Source organism: Mustela nivalis, assembly GCF_964662115.1.
Source record: "Mustela nivalis genome assembly, chromosome: 5".
NCBI lineage: Eukaryota > Metazoa > Chordata > Mammalia > Carnivora > Mustelidae > Mustela > Mustela nivalis.
In genome coordinates, this window is record NC_139024.1 from 102,158,440 (window position 1) to 102,182,323 (window position 23,884).

Here is a 23,884-nt window from a genome sequence, read left to right on the forward strand (position 1 = left end):
AGCCCTCTGGGTTAAAGCTCCATACTCTTCGGAGCGTGGACATTTCTGCCGCTAGCCTTTCAGGACCCCAGTTTCAATCATCAAAAGCTACTGACGGCACACACAGGAGGTGCAGTTTATAATTTGGAAACACACAAGAGCGTATTTTTAAAAATTTTAAGCCGGCAAAGCCGACTATACTCGCTCCAGAACTCAGGAACGCTTCACGGAGCATGCGCAGGGCGCGGCCTGGGCCGGCGGGACGCTCGGGGGGCGGGCTCTGAGGTCCCGTCACTTCCGTTTCCGATCCCGTATGAACTCTCCCGCCATCCGAGGAAAGTGCCGGTCGGGGGTTTGTGTGGTTGGTATTTTGTGTGGTTGCAGGTAAGAGGACCTCCTGCGGCTTTGGGACGGACAGTGGTCGCGGTGTGGAGCTTGGCAGTGGGGAAAGAAGGGAGAGCACTTTACCAGCGGTGGGAGCCGAAGGATGACACGGCGGGGAGGGGGTATCAGATTTTGATTGGTTGGGGCTGAGATGCCGGGGCGGGCGAGTGGAGCGGGAAGCTTCGCCGAAGGGCTCCGGTAGGATCGAGGGGGCTGATTTTTATAAGGAGCTTGTAGATGCTTCTTACAGAGTTCGGAAAGATTGAATTGGAAAGACGTGTTCTGTTTCCCAGGGTCATGAGTTGGGAAGTGAGTCACCGGACCCGGTCCCTTAAGCCTCTTCTCTGGAAACCAGAACCTACCGCACTTTGCTCCGAATTCACGATGGCAGCCCGTATAACTTCTCATCTTAACTCTTGGGGCTGCAGAGGTCCGAGGGCGGTGGCCCACAGACCTATAGTGAACAGGCAGCGTAGCCTCACGTTCCTGTTCTTGGACGTTTTGACCACCACCTGCATTTCACCTTGCACACACCGCCCCCACTCTCCTGACAGAATTGTTACAGGTGTGTTGTAGAAACTCTGGAGTATACAGAAGGACCTATTACCCAGGGACGACCGCGGTTAACATTTTATGCATGCCCTTCAGTTTTTTCCTATGTATGTGAAGTTTATGTTTTGTACTTGTTTGTGGTTTTCAACTCTTATTTGCCATTATTTTAACCATTTTATGTTTCCTTCCAAGGTAACGAGATGCAGTTTTCTCGAGCAAATTGGAAAAGACTGAGGTTGACAGGTGACCAAAGGAATGTTTGCTACCCTCATAGCCTTCAGTTTTACTTGGAGCCACCTTCTGAAAGCATATCGTTGATCGAATTTGAAAGCTTGGCTATCGATAGAGTTAAATGTGAGCGATACTTGTATTAGAGTTTGTATGTTCTTGACAACTTCACTTACACTTTGGGGGAATGAATGAGGGTAATTTATTTCCTTCATTCAATTCATTCAAGAAATGTATATATTGAGGGCTTGTTATTTTATTTGTTGTACAGTATATATTTATTGAATGCCACTATATTCTAGGTTGGGTGGGGATTTTCAGATGAATAATGTAATTCTCACATTCGTTGAAGCTGTATTCTAGGACATAGATACAGACGTCCAAAATAATAACTGTAATTTAGTATTTTAAGTGTCGTACTAGAGGTTAATAGTAGTGCTCTTGAAAGAGGTGGGAGTGACTCAGACTGATTAAGACTCCGTAGAGAAGTTGAAATGTAATCTGGACTTTGAAGGATGAGTAGAAATTTCTCAAAAAAAGAAAAGTAAAATTTTTTTCAAGCTGAGAAAGTGGACTGTACAGAGACTTGGAGGCACAAGAGAGAATGTTATATTTGAGGAACAGTGACAAGGACAAGTTTAGGTTAGGTGGAGAAGAATGGATAACCAAGGGCATTTTGTGCCAAGCTAGTGGTGTAATATCTGGGTGTAAGTATTGCGGGCCTGCTTATCGTCAGAGTGCTGGTGAAAGAGAGAAATAAGCTAGGCATAAACGGAAACAAATAATAGCAGTGTCTTCTGAGTTTATGTTCTAGGATATCCTTGTGGGAAAATCAGAAGGTAAGGTATGATACTGTTAGTCACTTTTAGAAGAGCCGAGTGACAATACAGAGAGGGAGCTCTCAGAGCTGATGAATGAAGAGTGAAGACACAGGAGAAGAGGGTTTTAGGAAGCTTAGCAGTGTCAGGTGCTTCATAGAGATTAAGGTGATTGAAAAGTGCCCCTTACATTAGGCACTTAAGGAGTGAGATGGTGTGGGCCTGAGCTAAGTCGGGTAACAGTGTCAGGGATAGGAAGGGAGCCATTTAAGTGATACTAAGGAGGTATTCCTGAAGGATTTGGTAACTGTTTGGATGTGAGGAGTGAGAGGGCAGGTAGGAGTGGCTGAAACTGGATGATCTAGTGGTTAGAAACTTTGCTAGTGGAGATGGGGATGGCCAGAAGAGGGGTAGGATGGAAGGGAAGAGAATGAGTTTAGTTTGGGATACCATAGTGAGGTGCTTGTGGGGCATGGGTTTACGCTCAGGATTCATTTTAGAAGGTTTTCATTCTTGAATTATAAAAAATGCTTTTCATAATGATGGGAGTAGAGTTCACCTGCGGAAGGAATGACAAGGTACATTGGGAACCTTTGAACAGTTGTGTGGATCTATTCAGGACAGTTCACTTGAATTGTTGAAAGGTTCTGCTTTTTTGCTTTTGTCTTCTCCTTTTCTACTTCATCAGTAAAGGAAAGGCTATTTTTTCTGTTGCGTGTATGCTGAGCAAATGAAGCAAACTGACAGTTCCACATGAGGGATGCAAACAAGGGTGCTCAATTTTCTTTTCGTACCAACACACTTGAATTCCTCAACAGTGGTGGCTCAGTACAGCAGTGATGATCCCCCATCCTTCTTCCTCAGAATCCCTGGTATTAGATTATGTTATGGGACATGGATATTTTCTGCACATGGATGGAGATTATTTTCCTATAAATTTATATAATTTATATAGTGTACTTGCAGAAAGTAAAGTCATTATAGTTTGTCATCTTTTAAAAATAAGTAATTATGGGATTGCTATTCAAAGAAAGAGTTTGTCTTGGGACTTAGTTTTTAAAAATTTTCTTGCATTCATATGTTGTTTTCTTCTGTTTTTAAAATATTTTCTAGTGCTAAAAGCAGTTGAAAATCTTGGTGTGAGCTATGTGAAAGGAACTGAGCCATACCAGAGTAAGTTGGAGAGTGAGATAAGAAGACTCAAGTTTTCCTTCAGAGTAAGTAAAAGTGGGAAAGAGATGTTCTTCAGTTTGTATATATTTATATAGTGAGTTTTGGTTGTAGAAAAGATCTGTTATTAGGCACAGGGCTTTTAAAAAGACTAATGTAGTATAGACTCTGCCCGAAGGGATATCTGCAGTCCACTAGGGGTGATTGGCTTATAGTGATTATAAAACAGCAGGGTTTCTCAACCTCAGGACTACTGACATTTGGGTCTGATAATTCCTTGGTGTAGGGAGTGTTCTCTGCATTGTAGGATGCTCAATAGCGTCTCTGGCTTCTGCCCAGTAGATATCTCCAGACATTGCCAGACGTACCCTGGGCACCACAGCATTGGGGTGCTGTTAGATATTTGCTCTAGGAACTCCAAGAGCACATATAATTACCCAGCTCACACTGTGGAGGTTTGGGAAGGCATCACGGTTCCAGGTAGTGCTGGAACTGAATCTGATAGATGTGATCAGATTTTTATTTTGGGAAGATAGCTGCCAACAGCAGATTGAGTGGGCCATGTCTGGTAGGAGGAAAACCAGTCAGCTTGAAAATGATGAGAATGAATTGAATGGGGAAAAGGGGACTGATATTAAGAGATACTCTGAAGGTTGGAGGAAAAGATTTTAGTGACTGATTGCAGGGAGAAGGGAGAGAAGAGTTAGGAATGACACCCAGGTTTCTGGTTAGGACAACTAGGTGGATGGTGATAGTAGTTTGAGAGATGATCTACAGGAGGAGAAGCAAATCTTAGAAAGATGTTGAGTTCTAGACATGAATTTGGGTGCTCATGGAAGGGCCTAGTGGATAGTTGGATATGCATACAGGTTGTACTCAGGAGATCTCTGGAGTGGAGGTATGGATTTAAGAAGAAAGTTGGTATCATCAGGAGGAGGAAAATATTTGAGTGAGAAGATGATGGCAGACAGGATGTGAAGAATACCAATGTTTAAAGTGAAGTAGAATTGGGAGAGTCTGGGAAGGAGATTGAGAAGGAATTGCCGGAGAGGTAGGAGATCAGCGGAGATAATAATGGCATGGTAGCCAAGGAAGGCTGGAGTTGACGTAATGATCATGATAGCAATACCATAGCAATTAACAGCATTCATATTATAACAAGCTTTCATATTATGCTTACTGTATCCCAGTTTAAGCACACTACATATATTAATCTGTGTAATTCAGTTAACAGTCTTATGAGACAGATACTATCGTCACCCCTATATTTAGATAAGGGAATGGAGTTATTGATGAGCTACGTAACTGGCCCAGGCTTATAAGAAAGATAGTAGATGGTAGAGCCAAGATTCAAATCTGGACATTTTGTCTCCCTCATGTTACCCTTAACTACTTAATTTCAGAAGGTTAGGCTCATAAAAGATGAATTGCATAGAATCCATTGGATTTATTAGCTTGGTTGGGCCTTGTAGATAGAGGCAGAAGCCAGTGATGGCAGTGTTTGGGGGAGAGAGGTGGGTATGGGATATGTACTGTTTTAAGATGGCTAGCTGAAAAGACAGGGAGAAGCAGGTCTGAATACAGAAAAATGTATAGGGAAAAGAGAAGTCATGCATACACAACAGGAGATACTTGAACATGCTTATAAGCTGAGGGAAGAAATCTGGAAGACAAAGAAGAGGGAATTTGAAGACACTTTGAGAGAGCATTTGATTAAGCAATATCATTAGGGGGTAAGAGCAGAAGGGTTGTATGGCTTAGGTTTAGGGATTAGTTTATGTAGGAGGAGGGAGAGATCTTTTGTCCACAGAGATGGAAGGGAAGGTCGTACAGTGTGGATGCAGAAGCCTGGAGCTGCAAAAGTTGGCCTGTGGCCTTTAATTTCTGTAAAGTAGGCGAAGTTATCTGTTGAGAGAGAAGGGTAGGTGGTGTGGTAGGGAGCTTGGGTCAACTAGTGAAGACTGAAACAGCTTTTCTAAGAGTGAGGAAAGATGATTATGAGTCAGATCCCTGTTTTATTGCTTATAAGTATTGTTACCCTGGAAAAATTATATGACATTCCTGTGCCTCAGTTTTCTCATTTTTAAAATAGGGATATAGTAGTGCTTACTATCTTTTACTAATCTCTTACTACTAAGAGATTGTTTTCAAAGGATTAAATGGGTTAATAAGATTAAAAATGCTTATAACAGTGCCTGGGACCTCGTAAGTGCTCAAGACCTGTTTGCTCTTACTGTGTTGAGCTTGCATAAGGATTCCTTAGTGCTTGTAAAAGTCAAGTTTATTTTAGAGATTGTCAATTTTTAATATTCCATATTCTCAATAATGGTGTATTTTTTTCCCAGAGGTTCTCAGTGTTTTGGGAATAGGACTGTAGAGTGTAGCTATAGATTTATTTAAAAATCTAAGTTTTGACAAATGGTTAAATGAAAGCAGTTGAGGGCTGATGCAAGAGGTGGTTGAAGAGGCGAGAGCCCTGGGTATGGGGTGTGTAAGAAAGGAAGTTAAGAGGGAAGTTGATAGGAAGAGAAGAGGAGTCCAAATCTGGGAGGTTTTGTTGATGTCAGTTTAGTTCTCAATCTCACTTGATTGCTACCTTACATAAAATGGTAATTATCTTGGAAAGCATATTTATGAAATTTGTTTTCGAAATTTTTACTTTACCATTGGCTTATGCTGACTCTGTGTTTCTTTATACCTCTTATCATTCTAATGCATTTATCTTATCCATGTGTCATTATTTTTAGGAAAGCTTAGAGAATGAATATGAACCACGAAGGAAAGATCATATTTCTCACTTTATTTTACGCCTTGCTTATTGCCAGTCGTGAGTACACATTTACGCTCTCACAGTCGAATCTGACATCTTGAGTTGTAAATTGGTACATGGGAAAATGACATGTATTGTACTGAACATTGAAAAACTCAGAATAACATCAGAAACTGGCAATTCATGATTTGAACACATTGCGGTGAATTATTTGAAGCCAGTTGTTTTCTAAAAAATACTGAAAAAAATTCTGTTGTGAAGTTTGCCTGTTGAAACACTTGTTAGCTTCATGGGACAGGTTCTTTCCCAAAACTTGGGATTTGAAATTGGAGGGGATTTCAATAAGAAGGACTTTTGCTTCTGTTTTCCCAGAAAAAAATAGTGGGACTATTTCTAAGAAATAGTAACTCAAACATGTACTTGGTACAGATTTTTTGAAATTGAGATGTATGGGTTAGTGGCCATTAGATTAAGGGTGGCCGTCTCCTTTGCTAGTTGGTTTGTTATAATATAGTGCCACCCAGAGGGAGAAGGAGTTAGTTGCCTTTTTTTTTTTTTTTCAACTTTGTGTTTTTTTTCCTGTATTAATTTTGGCTAAATAACACTCATTGTAAGTTTTTTTTCCTGTTTCTTTCTACTGAAAGGCTTATCCAGTGAGGATCTTGAAACTGTTTACTATCACCAGATTATAACTGAGAACTTATTGACTGTGTTTGGTCCTGGAGTTTTTCTTTTGTAAAAAAGCATGGACAGTTTATGTAGTTTATGCAGTAAATAAATTGCTGACAGTCTGTGTTATATTTTACATGCAGTAGTATAATTATTTTGTGACAAAAATAATGTCCTTTGTATATTTTATGAATTAATGTATTTGTATGTTGGCTTTTAAAAAATTGAGGCATACTTTCACAATTAAATTTTGTAAGCTTATAAAGCTATAAGCAAAGTTTAATTTCAGAGTTTCTCTGATCATAATCTATTCAGAGATAAAGTTACCTTTAAAAAATTTGGTGTTTTAAAAAAATAAAAAAAAATTGGTGTTTATTTGGTATTGATGAAACCCACCTTAGACTGAAGGAATATCCCATTTTCTGATGTAAATGACTATTTTGCAGTTAAATACAATGAACTCTTTTATATTATTTGATAATCAGCTAGGCTTAAGGTATTCTTTATTTAGTTCTTTTAATTTTATATTCATAATACCTGTCCCCATGATCAGCACATCCCTGGTAGATTGTGGTCTGTATCTATGCTGTTTATCATAATACAGCGCTTGTATGCTTTTAGCTTCTGTCTTTTGGCATCTTGCTTGTGTTTGAGTTTTAGTTCATAAATATTTCTTGGATTTAATAATCAGTGGACTTTTAAAATAATCACTGGGCTTTTCATTTATGATTACCATTTCTTGTGACCATTTCAGTGAGGATCTTAGACGCTGGTTCATTCAACAAGAAATGGATCTCCTTCGATTTCGATTCAGTATTTTACCCAAGGACAAAATTCAGAATTTCTTAAAGGATAGCCATTTGCACTTTGAGGCTGTAAGTATAGTTTTGTATGCATTTTCAAATTGTTTTCATCATTCATCCCTTCCTGTTAACCTTAGGTATGAGTATTAATGTGTGGAATTCTTTCTCTTTACATTTTCTTCTGAAGTACCTGCCTGAAAGCATATCTGTTGGTTTTGCACAACAATGACCCCTTCCCTCTCCATGACTAGAAGAAAGGGGACTCCTTAGTACTGAAGTGTCACGTTTAGTAACTTTGTTAAATATGTGACTTATGAAAGCACACAAAAAAATTAGTTTATAAAGGTTCTTTTTTTTTTTTTTTAAAGATTTTATTTATTTATTTGACAGAGAGAGAGCGAGAGATCACAAGTAGGCAGAGAGGCAGTGAAAGAGGGGAGGGGAGCAGGCTCCCAACCGAGCAGAGTGCCAGGGAGGGGGAAGCAGGCTCCCTTGCTGAGCAAAGAGCCAGATGAGGGCCTCGATCCCAGGACCCTGAGATCATGACCTGAGCCAAAGGCAGAGGCTTTAACCTACTGAGCCACCCAGGCGCCCCCAGAAAAGTTCATCTTTACCACAGTCTTCTAGGCCAAAAATTTAAAGCTAATAATATGTTAAAGAAAACAGAGTAGTGCTTGGGTGGCTCAGTCCATTAAGTATCTGACTCTTGATCTCAGCTCAGGTGTTGATCACAGGGTTGTGAGTTCAGTCCCCACATTAGGTTCTATGCTGGGTGCTGGGCATGGAGCCTACTTATAAATAAGTAAATGGATAGATGGATAGAAATGAATAGAGATGTGTCCTTGAGAGGATATTTTTAATTCTTTTTTTTTTTTTTTAAGATTATTTATTAAAGAGAAAGAGAGAAAACATGAACAGGGGGAGGGGCAGGGAGAGAGGGAGAAGCAGACTCCCCGCTGAGCAGGAAGCCCCAAGAGGGGCTCGATCCTAGGACTCTGGGATCATGACCAGAGCTGAAGGTAGACGCTTAATTAACTGAGCCATCCAGGCACCTCTAAATCTCTATTTTTTTATTTTAAAGTGTTTCAGTGTACTGCCAAGTATAATTTTTTTTAACCAAAAACCGTATTTTTTTTTAAAACTTTACAATTTAATTCTGTACAGAAGGGTGTAGTGTATACTTTTCATAACTGTATAGCTGATCATAACTAATCATATAACTGATCATAATTGTATAGCTCTATAAAGTATCACAGTGATGATTACCAAAGTTAAATGGAATATTGCTATCACCTGCGCACTTTGTGCCTCCTCTTAGTCAATACCTCCTGTCTCCCACCTAAAATTAGCCACTATCTAACTTCTTATATCTTAAAGTCTTCCTGTTTTTGAACTTTATATAAATAGTATCATACAGTATGTCTTTTTTTCCTCAGCTCTGTTGAGACATAATTGAGGTATAGCATTGTGTAAGTTTAAGGAGTCCAAGGTGATCATTTCATACACGTATATATTGTGAAGTGTTTACTACAATAAGACTAATTAACACATCCTTCACCTCACATAATTACCATTTTGTCGTAGTTATGGTGAGAACATTTAAAATTTATTCTCACGGCAACTTTTAATTGTATAATACAGTGTTGTTAACTATAGTCATTGTGGTATTATGCTACTGGAAGCTTGTACTTTTTGACCACTGTCTCATCACCCCCCTCCTCCCAGCTCCTGGCAGTTACCATTCTGTTCTCTGCTTCTGTGCATTTGGTTTTTTTAGATTCCACATGTAAGTGAGATCACAGGTATAATATTTTATAATACCTTTATTGAGATAGCATTCACATACCTTGAAATTCACCCTTTTAAAATGTACAACTTAGGGGAAGGGAAAAAAACAAAACGTACAATTTATTGGTTTGGTTTTTAGTATAATCACAGAATTGTACAACCATTCCCACGATCTGATTTTAGAACATTTCATTACCTTAGAAAAGAATCTGAGAACATTTCATTATCCTACACATTAGTAGTCCCTTTTCATTTCTCCCTCTCATCCCTTGGAAACCACTAATCTGCTTTCTTTCTCTGAATTTGCCTATTCTGTATATTTACATAAATGGAATTCTGTGTAACTTGTGGTCTTGTTACTGGTTTCTTTCACTTAGCATAATTTTTTTTTTTAAAAGATTTTATTTATTTGTTTGAGAGAGCATGAGAGTGAGGAGGGTCAGAGGGAAAAATAGACTCCCTGCTGAGCAGGGAGCCCGAAGTAGGACTTGATCCTGGGACTCTGGGATCATGAACTGAGCTGAAGGCAGTCACTCAACCAACTGAGCCAGGTGCCCCTTTTTTTATTTTTCACTTAGCATAATTTTTTTTAGAAATAAAGTATATATATACATATTTTTAATTTTTTTTGAAGATTTTTAAAATTTATTGGCTAGACAGAGATCACAAGTAGGCAGAGAGACAGGCAGAGAGAGAGGAGGAAGCAGGCTCCCTGGTGATCCCAGAGCTTGATCCCAGGACCCTGGGATCATAACCTGAGCCGAAGGCAGAGGCTTTAACCCACTGAGCCACCCAGGTGCCCCTATTTTCAGTATATATTTTTGTACAATTCTCAGTGCTTATCACAAAAAAATGTATTCTTAATCCCCTTATGTATTTCACCCATCTTCCCACCTACCTCCCCTCTGGCAACCACCAGTTTGTTCTCTATATGTGAATCTGTTTTTTGGTTTCCCTCTTTTTTGTTGTTCCTTTTCTTAAATCCCACATATGAATGAAATCGTATAGTATTTGTCTTTCTCTGATTGACTTATTTCACTTAGCATTATATCTTCTAGGTCCATCCATGTTGTTGCAAAGGAAGAGATTGCATTTTTTTTTATGGCTGAGTAATATTCCATTGTGTATATATACACCACATCTTTTTTATCCATTCATCTGTGGAAGAATACGTGGGTTGCTTTTGTATCTTGGCCATTGTGAATAATGCTTTACTTAGCACAATGTTTTATTTATTATTTTATTTTATTTTTTTTTTTTTAAAAGATTTTATTTATTTATTTGACAGACATAGATCACAACTAGGTAGAGTGGCAGGCAGAGAGAGAGGAGGGGAAGCAGGCTCCCTGCTGAGCAGAGAGCCTGGTAACACAATATTTTAAAGTTTCATCCACGTTGTAGCAAAAATCAGTACTTCTTTTTTATTGTCAAGTACTATTTCTCTGTTTAACAGGTTGATGGACTTTTGGATTGTTTCTACATTTTGGCTATTAGGAATAATGTTGTAAGGGTGCCTGGGTGGCTCAGTTGGTTGGACGACTGCCTTCAGCTCTGGTCATGATCCTGGAGTTCCAGGATCGAGTCCCGCATTAGGCTCCCAGCTCCATGGGGAGTCTTCTTCTCCCTCTGACCTTCTCCTCGCTCATGCTCTCTCTCACTGTCTCTCTCTCTCAAATAAATAAATAAAATCTTTAAAAAGAAAAAAAAGGAATAATGTTGTAGTGAATATTTATGTACAGGTTTTTGTGTGGATATCTTTTTACTTTAGATATGTATTTGGAAATGGAATTACTAGGTCATCGGGTAATTCTGTGTTTAAACTTTTGAGGAACTGCCAGACTTTTTCAAAGTGGATGCACGGTTTTATTTTATTTTTTTCAGGCAAAATATTTGGTTTAATATTTGATGCATCTGAACATTTTTATTGGCATTTCAGGCTTTTCTTCCTCTATCTTCTTTCTAGGTAATTTTTTTTTTTATTGTGTTGTTAGTCACCATAAAATACATCATTACTTTATGATGCAGTGTTCCAAGATTCATTGTTTATGTACAACACCCACTGCTCCATGCAATACATGCCCTCCTTAATACCCACCACCAGGCTCACCCATCCCTCCTCCTCCACCCCTCACCGCTGAAACCCTCAGTTTGTTTCTCAAGAGTCCACAGTCTCTCTCATGGTTTGTCTCCCCCTCCAATTTATCCCAATTCACTTTTCCTTTCCTTCTTCTAATATCCTCCATGTTATTCCTTATGTTCCGCAAGTAAGTGAAACCATATGATAATTGACTTTCTCTGCTTGACTTATTTTACTCAGCATAATATCCTCCAGTCCCAACCATGTTCATAGAAAAGTTGGGTATTCATCATTTCTGATGGCTGTGTAATATTCCATTGTATATATGGACCATAACTTCTTATTCATTTGTCTGTCAAAGGGCATTTCAGCTCTTTCCACAGTTTAGCTATTGTGGACATTGTTGCTATGAACATTGGGGTACATATGGCCCTTCTTTTCACTACATCTGTATCTTTGGGGTAAATACCCACTAGGGCTGCACCATTTTATATCTTACTGGTATATGATGGTTTTCCTTTCTCCATATTCTCACCCACAATTGCTGTTATTTATTTTTGAATGTAGCCATCCTAATGGATGTGAAGTATTTTATTCTTTAATGTCACTGTAAGTGGAGTTATTTCTTTATTTTTGGAATGTTTATCCTAATGTATAAAAGTTCAATTGATTTTTGTATATTGATCTTATATCCTGCAACCTAATGGAACTCTTAATACTAAGAGGTTTTAGTGGATTCTTAGGAGATTATGTCTCACAAATAGAGACAAATCTTATTCATTACTTTCCAATATGGATGCCTTTTATTTCTTTATTTTTGACTAATTTCCCTTCTAGAATCTCTAGTACAATGTTGAATAGAAGTGGCAGTAGTGGATATCTTTGTCTTGTTCCTGATTTTAGGGGGAAAGCATTCAGTCTTTCACTGTGATCTGTGATATTAGGTATATGTTTTTTACAGATGTCTTTTCTTCAGATTGAGCAAATTTCCTTCAAATTTTATTTGAGCATTCTCATCATGAAAGGGTTTGGATTTTGTCGTGTGCTTTTTTTTGCACTTGTTGAGGTGATTGTATGATTTTATTAGTATGGTGAGTTACATTAATTGATTTTTGATCCTGACCTTGATGGATAGTTCTGGGATAAATCCCTTTTGGTTATACTGTATGATTGATTGATTTGAGAGAGAGTGAGCACACATGCACCAAGGGGGGAGGGGAGGGAGAGACAGAATCTCCAGCAGACTCCACACTGCGCCACCCAGGTACCCCTGTATGATCCTTTTTATATGTTGCTGAATTTGATTTGCTAGTATTTTTTGGAGGATATTTGTATTTATTGGTAAGAGATGTTAGTCTGTAGTTTTCTTGTGATGTCATTGTCTAGATTTGGTATCAGGTAATCTTGGTCTTAGAAGAGGTTGGGAAGTGTGAAGTGTGTCCTGCTCTTCTGGGTGATGTTTTTTTTTTTTTTTTGGATGAGATTGTGAAGGATTAGTGTTAATTTTTCTTTAAACAGTTGGTAGAATTTAACCGGGGAATCTGTCTGAGCTTAGGCATCTCTTTGTGGGGTGTTTTGTTTTTTTTATTTAATTAAATTAATTAATGTACTTATTATTTATTATTATTTTTTATTTTTCTAATAAACATGTAATGTATTATTAGCCCCAGGGGTATAGGTCTGTGAATCGCCAGGTTTACACACTTCATAGCACTCACCATAGCCCATACCCTCCTCAGTGTCCCTGACCCCACCATCCTCTTCCTCCCCCTGGCAACCCTCAGTTTGTTTTGTGAGATTGAGTTTCTTATGGTTTGTCTCCCTCCTGATCCCATCTTGTTTCATTTATTCTTTTCCTGCCCCCCAAACCCCCCACGTTGCAGCTCCACTTCCTCATATCAGGGAGATCATATGATAGTTGTCTTTCTCCGATTGACTTATTTCGCTAAGCATGATACGCTCTAGTTCCATCCACGTTGTCACAAATGGCAAGATTTCATTTCTTTTGATGGCTGCATAGTATTCCATTGTGTGTGTGTGTGTGTGTGTGTGTGTGTGTGTGTGTGTGTGTGTATATGTGTATATATATATATACCACATTTTCTTTATCCATTCATCTGTTAATGGACATCTAGGTTCTTTCCATAGTTTGGCTATTGTGGACATTGCTGCTATAAACATTCAGGTGCATGTGCCCCTTTGCATCACTATGTTTGTATCTTTTTTTTTTTTTTTTTAAGATTTTATTTATTTGACAGAGAACACAAGTAGGCAGAGAGGCAGGCAGAGAGAGAGAGAGAGAAGTAGGCTCTGCACTGAGCAGAGAGCCTGATGCGGGGCTCGATCCCAGGACCCTGGGATCATGACCTGGGCTGAAGGCAGAGGCTTTAACCTGCTGAGCCACCCAGGCGCCCCCTATGTTTGTATCTTTAGGGTAAATACCCAGTAGTGCAATTGCTGGGTCGTAGGGTAGCTCTATTTTCAACTTTTTGAGGAATCTCCATGCTGCTTTCCAGAGTGGTTGCACTAGCTTGCATTCTGCGGGGTGTTTTAAAGTTACCGATTTACTCTTATTATAGATCTTTCCAAATTTTCTATTTCTTCCTGAGTCAGTTTTGGTAGTTTGTGTTTTATAGGAATTTCTCCATTCATCTGAATTATCTAATTGGTGTATACATTCATTCATAGTATTTCCTTAAAATCCTTTTTTAAAAAAAAGATTTTATTTTTTTATTTGACAGACAGAGATCACAAGTAGGCAGAGAAGCAGGCAGAGAGAGAAGGAGAAGCAGGCTCCCTGCCGAGCAGAGAGCCCGATGGTGGGGCTCGATCCCAGGACCCTGAGATCATGACCTGAGCCGAAGGCAGAGGCTTTAACCTACTGAGCCACCCAGGCGCCCCTCAATATTTTTCTTAAGTGTCTAATGATCTTTGGCTTTCTGTTTATGTTTAATATAGAGATACTAAAAAGTGGACTGGAAGATTGGGGTTTATATTTTGTACATGGAAGTGTATGAGATACTTATTTACTATTGGGTGTTATTCACTTATTTTCTAAAAAATAATTGGTTGATGATCCCTGCCAAAGTTAATATGTCAAAGGAAGCCTCCAATCTCTTTCCACAGTGATTTATGTCTTAATAGCAACATTCTTGTATCAGAGAGCCAGGAGCCCACTGTTTACTATGGTGATTTATTTCTCTCTCTCTTTTTCTTCATTCTTCATTTTTTGTGTTTGGTGCATCTAATTCATGATAATGAATTATGAATAATGAGATAATACCAGCTCTCTTTTCAGTATCTTTATGGATTTAAATTGTGGTGTCCTGTTCTCGTTTCGATCAGTTAGCACATTTTCATCCTCTTTCCAAAAACACGTTGAACTCCCTCTTCCACTATTTTGTTTGTCGTTGGTGGTTTATATTCTTTTTATATCATTATTGTCATTTTCATTTTGTTGTGGAGGTAATGGAAATAAATATTTATATTCAGTTTGCCATATTTAGTGAGAGTTCTCAATGATCTCAGTAATTATAGTTTTAAATTAGGGGAACAACAACAATAAAGTTTTTTTTTTTCTTTTTTTTTTTTTAAGATTTTATCTGTTTCACAGATAGCACAAGCAGGGGGTAAGGGAGGGAGAAGCAGACTCCCTGCCTAGCAGAGAGCCCGATGTGGGGCTTGATCCCAGGACCCTGGGATCATGACCTGAGCCGAAGGCAGACGCTTAACCAACAGAGCCACCCAGGCACCCCATCAATAATGTTTTTGAATGTGATTTGTTAATAGTGGTTAATAGTCCAGACTCTGGTGTTGTATTTGTGGAGTTTGAATTCCCTGTCTGATGCATATTACTGTTGGAACTTCCCCCTTCTGATCCTACATGTCTTGCTTGGTATGTCAAGAAAATACGATCATGACTACTCTTCACCCAGCCCATTTCTCACAGCTGTGTTTTTGACAAGCAGCCTTGAGGGATGAAGTAATAACCTTCCTGATATATAGAGGAGACTTGCTTACTGCTTGCTGTAAAAGTGATTGTTTCTCAGTGTTCCTTGCTGTAGTGCAAACCCATTCTACTTGACCATTCATCTGGAATATGTCATGTTGTCCCCCAAAGAACTTGACTGTAAGGATGACACAATGTTTTGGGTCTCTTGCTGCTTCTTGTGATAGAGGAGTAATAAAATTTCTTTGTCTCTAATGTAGGAGTCTTTGTCTTGTGTCAGCATCCATTAAACAGTAATAGGCTAACTTTTGACTTAATAGGTAACCTAAAATTCAGTCCCCTACTTGACAGCTTTGTGATTTTGAGTAGATTTCCTAATCTGTACTCGTTTCCTCATTTTTAAAATAAGGATAATCCTGGAGTGCTTGGGTGGCTCATTCGATTGAATGTGTGACTTTTGATATCAGCGTTATGAGATTGAGCCCTTCGTTGGGCTCTGTGTTCAGCATGGAGTATGCTTGAGATTTTTTAACCCCTCCCTCTCCATTCCCTTTGCTCCTTCCCCTGTTCCTGTTCTCTCTCTCTCTCCCCTTAAAAAAAAAAAAAAATCTTAAAAAAAAAATCAGGATACTCTTAATCCTCACCACAGATTCCTGAGTTTTAAATTAGAGTAGGGGTGCCTGGATGGTTCAGTCAGTTAAGTGGCTGCCTTCTGGTCATGATCTCAAGGTCCTGGGATTGAGCCCTGTTGTAGGCTCCCTGCTCAGCGGAAAGTCTGCTTATGCCTCTGCTCCTGCCCCCCTACTCATGCTCTCTCTCTCTCTAAATAAATGAAATCTTAAAAAAAAGAGTATATAGAGTTCTTAGTATTGTGCCTGGCACGTGTATTAACTAGTAATATTGTGGTAGATGTAGAGGCAGCAAATGTCTGTATTTGCAGAAGTGTGGGGTTAATTAGATTTGATATGTTTTTGCTGCAATTAAAAAAATCTGTTTTGGAGTTCTGAACCTTATAAAAATCCTAGAAGAGAACACAGGCACTAAGTTTTTTTACATAGGTCGTAGGAACTTTTTTTTCTAGATATGCCTCCTGAGACAAGACAAACAAAAACAAAAATAAATTCCACATCAAAATAAAAAGCTCCTGTACAGTGAAGGAAACAGTCAACAAAACTAAGAGGCAATCTGTGGAATGGAAGAAGATAATTGCAAATGACATATCTGATAAAAGGTTAGTATCCAAAGTATATAAAGAACTTACAAAACTGAACAGCACTGGGGCACCTGGGTGGCTCAGTAGGTTAAGCCTCTGCCTTCGCCTCAGGCCATGATCTCAGGGTCCTGGGATCAAGCCCTGCTGAGCTTCCTCCTGCTGCCTCTCTGCCTTCTTGTGATCTCTCTCTCTCTCTGAAATAAAATCTTTAAAAACAGAACAAAACAAAACTGAACAGCACCCCCCTGATAATCTAATTAAAAATGGGCAGAAGAATGAACAGACATTTCTCTTAAAAAAAAAAACGTACAGATGGCCAACAGACACATGAAAAAATGTTCTTCATCACTTACCATCAGGGGAATGCAGGTCAAAACTACAATGAGATGTCACCTCATACCTGTCAGAATGGCTAAAATCAAAAACACGAGAAACAGCAAGTGTTGGTGAGGCTGTGGCTGTGGACAAAGGGGAGCCTTTTTGCACTGTTGGTGGGAATGCAAACTTGCGCAGCCACTCAGGAAAACAGTATGGAGGTACCTCAAAAAGTTAATAGAACAAGCCTATGTGATCCAGCAGTCACACTACAAGGTATTAACCCAAAGAATACAAAAACACTAATTCAAAAGGATAAGTGTACTCCTTTGTTTGTTGCAACATTATTTACAATAGCCAAACTATGGAAGCAATCCAAGTGTCCATCAATAGATGAATGAGTAAAGAAGATGTGGTATATATATGCAATGGAATATTGTTTAGCCAACAAGGAGAATGGAACCTTGACATTTGTAATGACTTGGATGGAACTAGAGAGTATTACGCTAAGTGAAATAAGTCAGAGAAAGAAATCAAATACCATATGATTTCACTCGTGTGTAATTTAAGGAACACAGCATGAGTAAAGGGAAAGAAAAAAGAGAGGCTTAACCATAGAGAACAAACTGATGGTTACCAGAGGGGAGGTGGGTGGGTGGGGGGTAGATTGAATAGGTGATGGGGATTAGGAATGCACTTGAGGTTATGAGCACCAGGGGATGTATGGAAGTGTTGCATCACTATGTTATACCCCTGAAATTAATATAACACTATTTGTTAGCTAACTGGGATTAGAAACGAACTTAAAATCTATTTTGGGTCTTATTATTATAGGAGAGTGGAATTTATGGCACATACAGACATACTTTTAACAAGTGTCTTGGCAGTCATGATTGGCTATTAATACTATTCTGATTACATCCAGTCTGCTATAATTACTGTATTTATATTCTGTTTCATTCTGCAGGTCATTTTAGGTGCATTGTTTTGTTTTGTTTGTTTTAAGATTTTATTTATTTATTTGACAGAGACAGATCACAAGTAGGCCGAGAGGCAGGCAGAGAGAGAGGAAGGGAAGCAGGCTTCCTGCTGAGAGAGAGCCGGATGCGGGGCTTGATCCCAGGACCCTGAGATCATGACCTGAGGCAAAGGCAGAGGCTTAACCCACTGAGCCACCCAGGTGCCCCTTGACGTGCATTATAATAAACATGTATTAAAGTAAGATGTAGAAATACGGATAAGATTGGAAAATTGAATGTAGGGAAGATTAATGCCTGCATTTGCATGTCACTGGGGATCCTATGCAGTTTCTAAAAGGAATAGTAACTTTTGGCTTCTTGTGTGACTTTGTTTTTTTAGTTCAGTGATTCATAGTTGGGGGATAGGATGCGAGTAGTCCTCCTAGGGGGTTGATCAGAACTTTGGTTGGAGGTGTACAGAGTATAAAAAATTTTTTTGTTTTTGAAATAAACAGTGTGGAATATAAAACTGGATCAAGTATTTGTAGCTGATCTGAGTCATGGAGGAAAGAAAAGAGAGAGTTTTGCAGGGGCTTGGCAGAAAACCCATTTCTGTGATAGATTGTACCACTTTACTGGCAGAAACCTTTTGCCTTTTTCTGGTATACTCATGGCAACTGATACTAGTAAACGAGGCACTTGAATTCAGGTGTTTTTGATTAGCTTGACTATAGCTCCCTGTGGCTCTTCCTTCCCATTTCCCAACTTTTACCATTTAATTAATGGGAATATGTATATTTTTCTTCTTCACTTTGATTGGAATATTTGGTTTGCATTTGAAACTGTTGTGCTCAAACAGATGTCAGTGATGCTTTTAGACTCGGGAAAGCAAGAGCTAGGGTAAAGTTATTACTATTTATAGTAAAAGCTTGTCTCTGATGAGTAATAGACCCTTCCGCATAAGTTGAGGCAGAGGGAAATAGTGGGGAGTAGAGACACAAGGCCATCTTGGCTTACATGTTACAGAAGCTGGGTTGCTGGCATACATCTTAGAGTCTACCTGGACTCTATATTTGTATACATTTATCTTTCAGATTCATTAAAGATGCAATGACTTTTTTTACTATTTACAGCTGAGACAAGACCTGCAGATGTCAGAATGGACATTATTTTTAAGTAATCTGCACACCTAGTGTGGGACTTGAACTTACAACCCTGAAATCAAGTCACAGGCTCTACCAACTGAGCCACCCAGGCACCCAGATGCATTGACTTTTATGTCAATCTCTTTCTGTAAAATAAATGTATTTTTATGTTAGAAGGAGATGCAGTGTTACAACTAAATTGCATTGTGTTTACTTGATGGAGAAATATGTACAGAAAAATAATTTCTTTGCAAGGTTTTTTTTTCTTAAATTTTTTTGTTGTTTGCCATAGTTGATGTAGTTTTATTGAATAGAATTTTGAAGGAGGTGAATGAGGCCAGTTATCAGACTGGGATTCTTCCATTGTGTTTCTTGTTCTGGCCGTGTTTTGAAAATTTGGCTTTTGTAGTCTGTGTTTGGGTTTTTAGTGGAGAGGAGCTCCTGAATCTTTAAGATATATAACATAAAACTTTAATGTGAATTATTCAGAAAGGAAAAACTTATTTTTCATTCTTGGCTTTATGTGTAAATAATTTGTATTTTAAATCTGAAATTTCTAGGAAGGATTAGAAATGCTGTCTTTGGTGGGTATTTTGGATCTCATTGCTGAATTGATTGACTTAACCTTGTGTCACATTAAAGGTGAATGAGTAAGGTCAAATATACTATTAACGATTTTTCAGTTTACCAGTTAGGCAAAGGTCAGGCTTTGACATGTGTCATCCTCGCAGACAAAGGTTCTCTGTGCTCTTGCAGTTCACAGTCTGATAGCTGTTTATAATTTACCTTGATGTTTTTAAAAATCTTCTTAGGACAGTCAAAAAATATTTTTTACCTGATTTGAAATACCAGTGGATTTAATGGCAGGATGCTTTTCATCCAAATAGCCCAGAGTGGCAGGGACAGTGAAGGTAAGTATCTTAAAAGATATCCAGTGTATTCTGTGTATCATAAATGCGAAATCCACTGCATATTAAATAGAAATAGTGTTGTTCAGTTGTCAAATATGTTCAGGAAGGGAGGGCTTTTTTTTTTTTTTTAAAGATTTTATTTATTTATTTGACAGAGAGAAATTATAAGTACACTCAGAGGCAGGCAGAGAGAGAGAGAGAGAAGGAAGCAGGCTCCCTGCTGAGCAGAGAGCCCGATGCGGGGCTCGATCCCAGGACCCCGAGATCATGACCTGAGCCGAAGGCAGCGGCTTAACCCACTGAGCCACCCAGGTGCCCCGGAAGGGAGGGTTTTTGAGTGAAGGCATTGTGGTTGGTAACCTTATTACCTGGCTCACTGAAAATAAGTACTTGTAAAACTTCAGATTGCTTATTTTTACCTATTTTAAAATAATTTTCCTTATCCTGAATCTGATATTTAAAATTTGTTTCTTATCCCTTGAAGTTTGAAATCTTATTCTTCTATCTTAGAAATAATTTCATGTTATTTTTGGCTTACTCCTTTTTGGTGATCATGAGTTAATGTTTAATTTGTCATTTGTTATTGGAAATGTCAATTATGTGAATTTATTAGGAACTTCTGGGTACTTTTCTCTAGTTAACATTGGAACATTGATTTTGCATTGATTTAATAGTTTTATATGTTGAAGTTTAAAATGGTTTTGGGGGTTCACTTGTACATTATTATTTCTTAGTTATTTGCAAGTTGGCCTTGAGGTAGTCATGGTTTTCTGATCATTTTGGCCTTTATTATATTGTTTTCATAGCTGGTTGATCTAGTTTGGGTTGTTGTAGCTCTTTTGGACTGTGCATTCATTATTGTGGTCAACTCTATTACATAAATAGGAAAATGCCATTCATTTGATATATATGACTCATTTTGTAGCTGTCCTCTGGGATATTATTGTAAATTATTATAAGCCTATTAATAAGTTGCAAAGCAGTTTTAATGTGCTTGCAAAATCTAGAAATGCGTACCTTCAATTTTCCCTTTAAAAAAAAATTTTTTTTTAAAGATTTTATTTATTTATTTGACAGACAGAGATCACAAGTAGGCAGAGAAGCAGGCAGACCTAGAGAGGAGGAAACGGGCTTCCTGCTGAGCAGAGAGCCTGATGTGGGGCTCGATCCCAGGACCCTGGGATCATGACCTGAGCCGAAGGCAGAGGCTTAAACCCACTGAGCCACCCAGGCGCCCCTCAATTTTCCCTTTGATGCAGCATAAATTTCAGCCAATGAGGAGTCTAATGTTACAGCTGAGACAGGACCTGCGGATGTCAGAATGGATATCTAGTGGAACACACTGGGGAACATGTGTTTGATGAGCATGGAAGCTTTTCTTGGGCATCTGACAAGCCATTGACTATGAAAGGAGTGGAAAGGGGCTTGGAGAAGAGTGAAGTGGGATGGTAAGCTCATACCATTAACTCTTGTTGGAATTTCGACTTAAAGGAACTGAAGGAGAAAGGATTAATGATGATCAGACGAAGGTTCAAGTTTATTTTCAGAGTGGCGAAGTAAACCCTTTTATTTATTTGTTTATTTTTTATGATTTATTTATTTGAGAGAAAGAGCACAGGGGGAGGGGCAAAGGGAAAGAATCTCCAAGCAGACTCCCCACTGAGTGTGGAGCCCAATGTAGGGCTCAGTCTCACGACCTGTCAGATCATGACCTAAGCCAAAACCAAGAGTCAGGTGCTCAACTGACTGAGCCACGCAGGCACCCTGTAGATAATTTTATATTCCGAGAATTTGAAGTGGGCAGTTTTGAGTTGAATTGCCTGATGGATTCAAGCGTGGTGCTGAATGTTGAGTAAACAAGTCAATTTCCAGAGAAAATAGTAGTCAGTTCAAAGGATTTACCTCTATTTATCTTATATAAACAAAGTAATCTTTAAGATGAGTACAGTAACATGGAATACTTACTTTTTCTCAGGGTTAAATATTAGGTAATAAGTATATATATATGTATATATATATATATACACACACACACATATATATATGTTGTATATGAAATGAGCTTTTGCTTTTGAACTGAATTTGAGGGATTACGCTGGTTAGCAGAGTTCAATTTGTTCTCTATTCTTTATAGGAAAATTTATGATTTACACAGAGCTCTTTATGTGTTTCTGTTACAATGCATACTTTTAACTTCTTTTCAAATGATGTAAGTGAAAGCATTAATAGGGCTTTTTTTTCTGTAAGCACACTCCATAAACAATACACTTATCTTCATGTTGTTTTTGACATCAAATAATTATGGAAGCTAACTTTATATTGTTTCATATATATTTTTGTGCAGCTCTAGTATTATATTTGGAGAGTGAGGAAAGGTTCATTGAATTCTTTTACTTAATTGAGGACTCACCATTTATGCATATAATTGTAAAAATATGCCATAGCAGATGGTCTTTCGTGGCAATATTTTAGAAGTTCACAGAATTTGGATTTTCCTTATCAAGCTACAAAATTAGATTTTGCTCATTATAGTTTAAACTTAGAGATGCTATGACTAAATGTGAAACTTCAAGCTGAATTACCCTTGAAGGCTAAAATTAACATATGCAAAAATTTTCAAATAACTTACGAGAGTCATTTTTGTTTTTTAAAGTTTTCGTATAGCTTTTGAATATAGAAGTCTTTGTATTCTTATTGATGATGACTTCATGTCTCTGACTTTGCCCTTGAAAAAGTATGACTGTAACTTAGCTGAAGTTTCTCACCTAATAATATTATATATATGTTACTATTTAGATCCTAAAAGAATGAAATTAATTTACTAAATATATCTTTAGTATTCTGATATTCTTTTCGTTAAACATTACATTGTGAAGTGTTAGTGATGTTTTCTGAAGGTCTTCCAAAAAAAGAGCATATACTGACCTTTCAAATGTGTACTTTATTTTTTCAACCTATAACAGTCCTTTTTCTTGTCTCCTGCTGCCCCCTCCTCCCTGAACATTAAATCCTTTTTAATTGAACTAGTCCTGTCATGGGCTAATTCAGAGCCTAGATCAGAGTGCCTTATCCTAGGTCTTTGGGATGAGAATAAGAACCAGGGATGTGGAAGCCTGATGGAGTTGCAGGAAAAAAACATTATGTGTTCTAGTCATTGAGTGGCTAAGGTTGAGTTACAAAGGCAGGAGGAAATAGTTGCAGTTAGCCCAGGCCCCATCAGTATAACCATCCTGCCACTCCCTACCCCTCAGAAGACAGAGATGAAGTAGTTACGCTCTCTTTATGCTCTTTACTCCCTAGTTCCACTGATTGCTAACCTCCTTGGCTTTCAGATTCTTGGTGCCATACTCCAGCTATTGATACCCGCCAGCTGTCTGGCTTTTTCTCTTGTTCAGCTCTGCTTGAAGTGTGCTCTCCCAGTTTCAGTGTCGCCTGACGCTTTTGGGCAAGAGAATCCTTCTGTTGTCCATATTGGAGCCTAGTAGGCAAATAATTTCCAGTATTTTTTTTAGTTGATACAGAGACTGTCACCTTTGTATGAATGTTGTTCCCCGAGGAAGTAATACTTGTTGATACCTAAACGAGCAGTGGGCTTCTTAAGCTTTGGGTGTCCACAGTGATCTGAGGAGACAGAGGAGAGAAGTTTGTCACTAAATAGCTAACTTTTGTTATGTGTTTACTGAATGCCAGGCACTAAGCTAAATGCTTTAAATGGATTATATAAATTAATCCAGACAGCAGCTCTGAAAGACCCCTGCCCTGAAAAGTCCCCTCCCCTGGAAGATAGATAGGATAACTAACCGCTTGTTTGCTTTTCTGTGAACCGCTGGCTTTTAGGCGTAGATTGGGTTATTAATTGCGTGATTAATTGCTCTTTTGCCCTTCTGTAACTGTTTGGCTTATAGAAATAATAGAAGACGCCATGATGGCATTCCTACCTTCCCCCTTCTTGTTCCCCCTCCCTGCCTCTCTCCTCCCGCGCACGGGCCCTCAGAACCAATCAGCTTGTTCCCCCTTCCCGCCTCTCTCTTCCGCGCGAGCGGGTCCCCAAAGCCAATCAGCAAACTCCACATATGCCTTTTTCAAAAGTTCTAACTGTCAACCAATCAGTTGCGTCCCACCCAAAACTTGTTTGCACCTGTCTATAAAAATCC

At 38.5% G+C, this 23,884-nt stretch overlaps 1 protein-coding gene across 4 annotated transcripts in view; it reads left to right on the forward strand.

Annotated features, from left to right (window-relative positions):
- Positions 1–264: 264 nt before the first annotated feature.
- The window catches only part of PRIM2 (DNA primase subunit 2), an 80,775-nt gene continuing 57,155 nt past the window's right edge, over positions 265–23,884 (forward strand). For 3 of the 4 annotated variants that reach the window (XM_082731271.1, XM_082731272.1, XM_082731273.1), the window contains exons 1-5: positions 265–363; positions 1,108–1,269; positions 3,075–3,178; positions 5,879–5,958; positions 7,325–7,445. In XM_082731271.1, the coding sequence (XP_082587397.1) occupies positions 1,116–1,269; positions 3,075–3,178; positions 5,879–5,958; positions 7,325–7,445 (459 nt within the window). In that variant the 5' untranslated portion in view covers positions 265–363; positions 1,108–1,115. Of the gene's footprint in view, positions 364–1,107; positions 1,270–3,074; positions 3,179–5,878; positions 5,959–7,324; positions 7,446–16,268; positions 16,419–23,884 lie in introns of all 4 variants that reach the window. The other variant, XR_014311943.1, reaches the window with a different exon arrangement.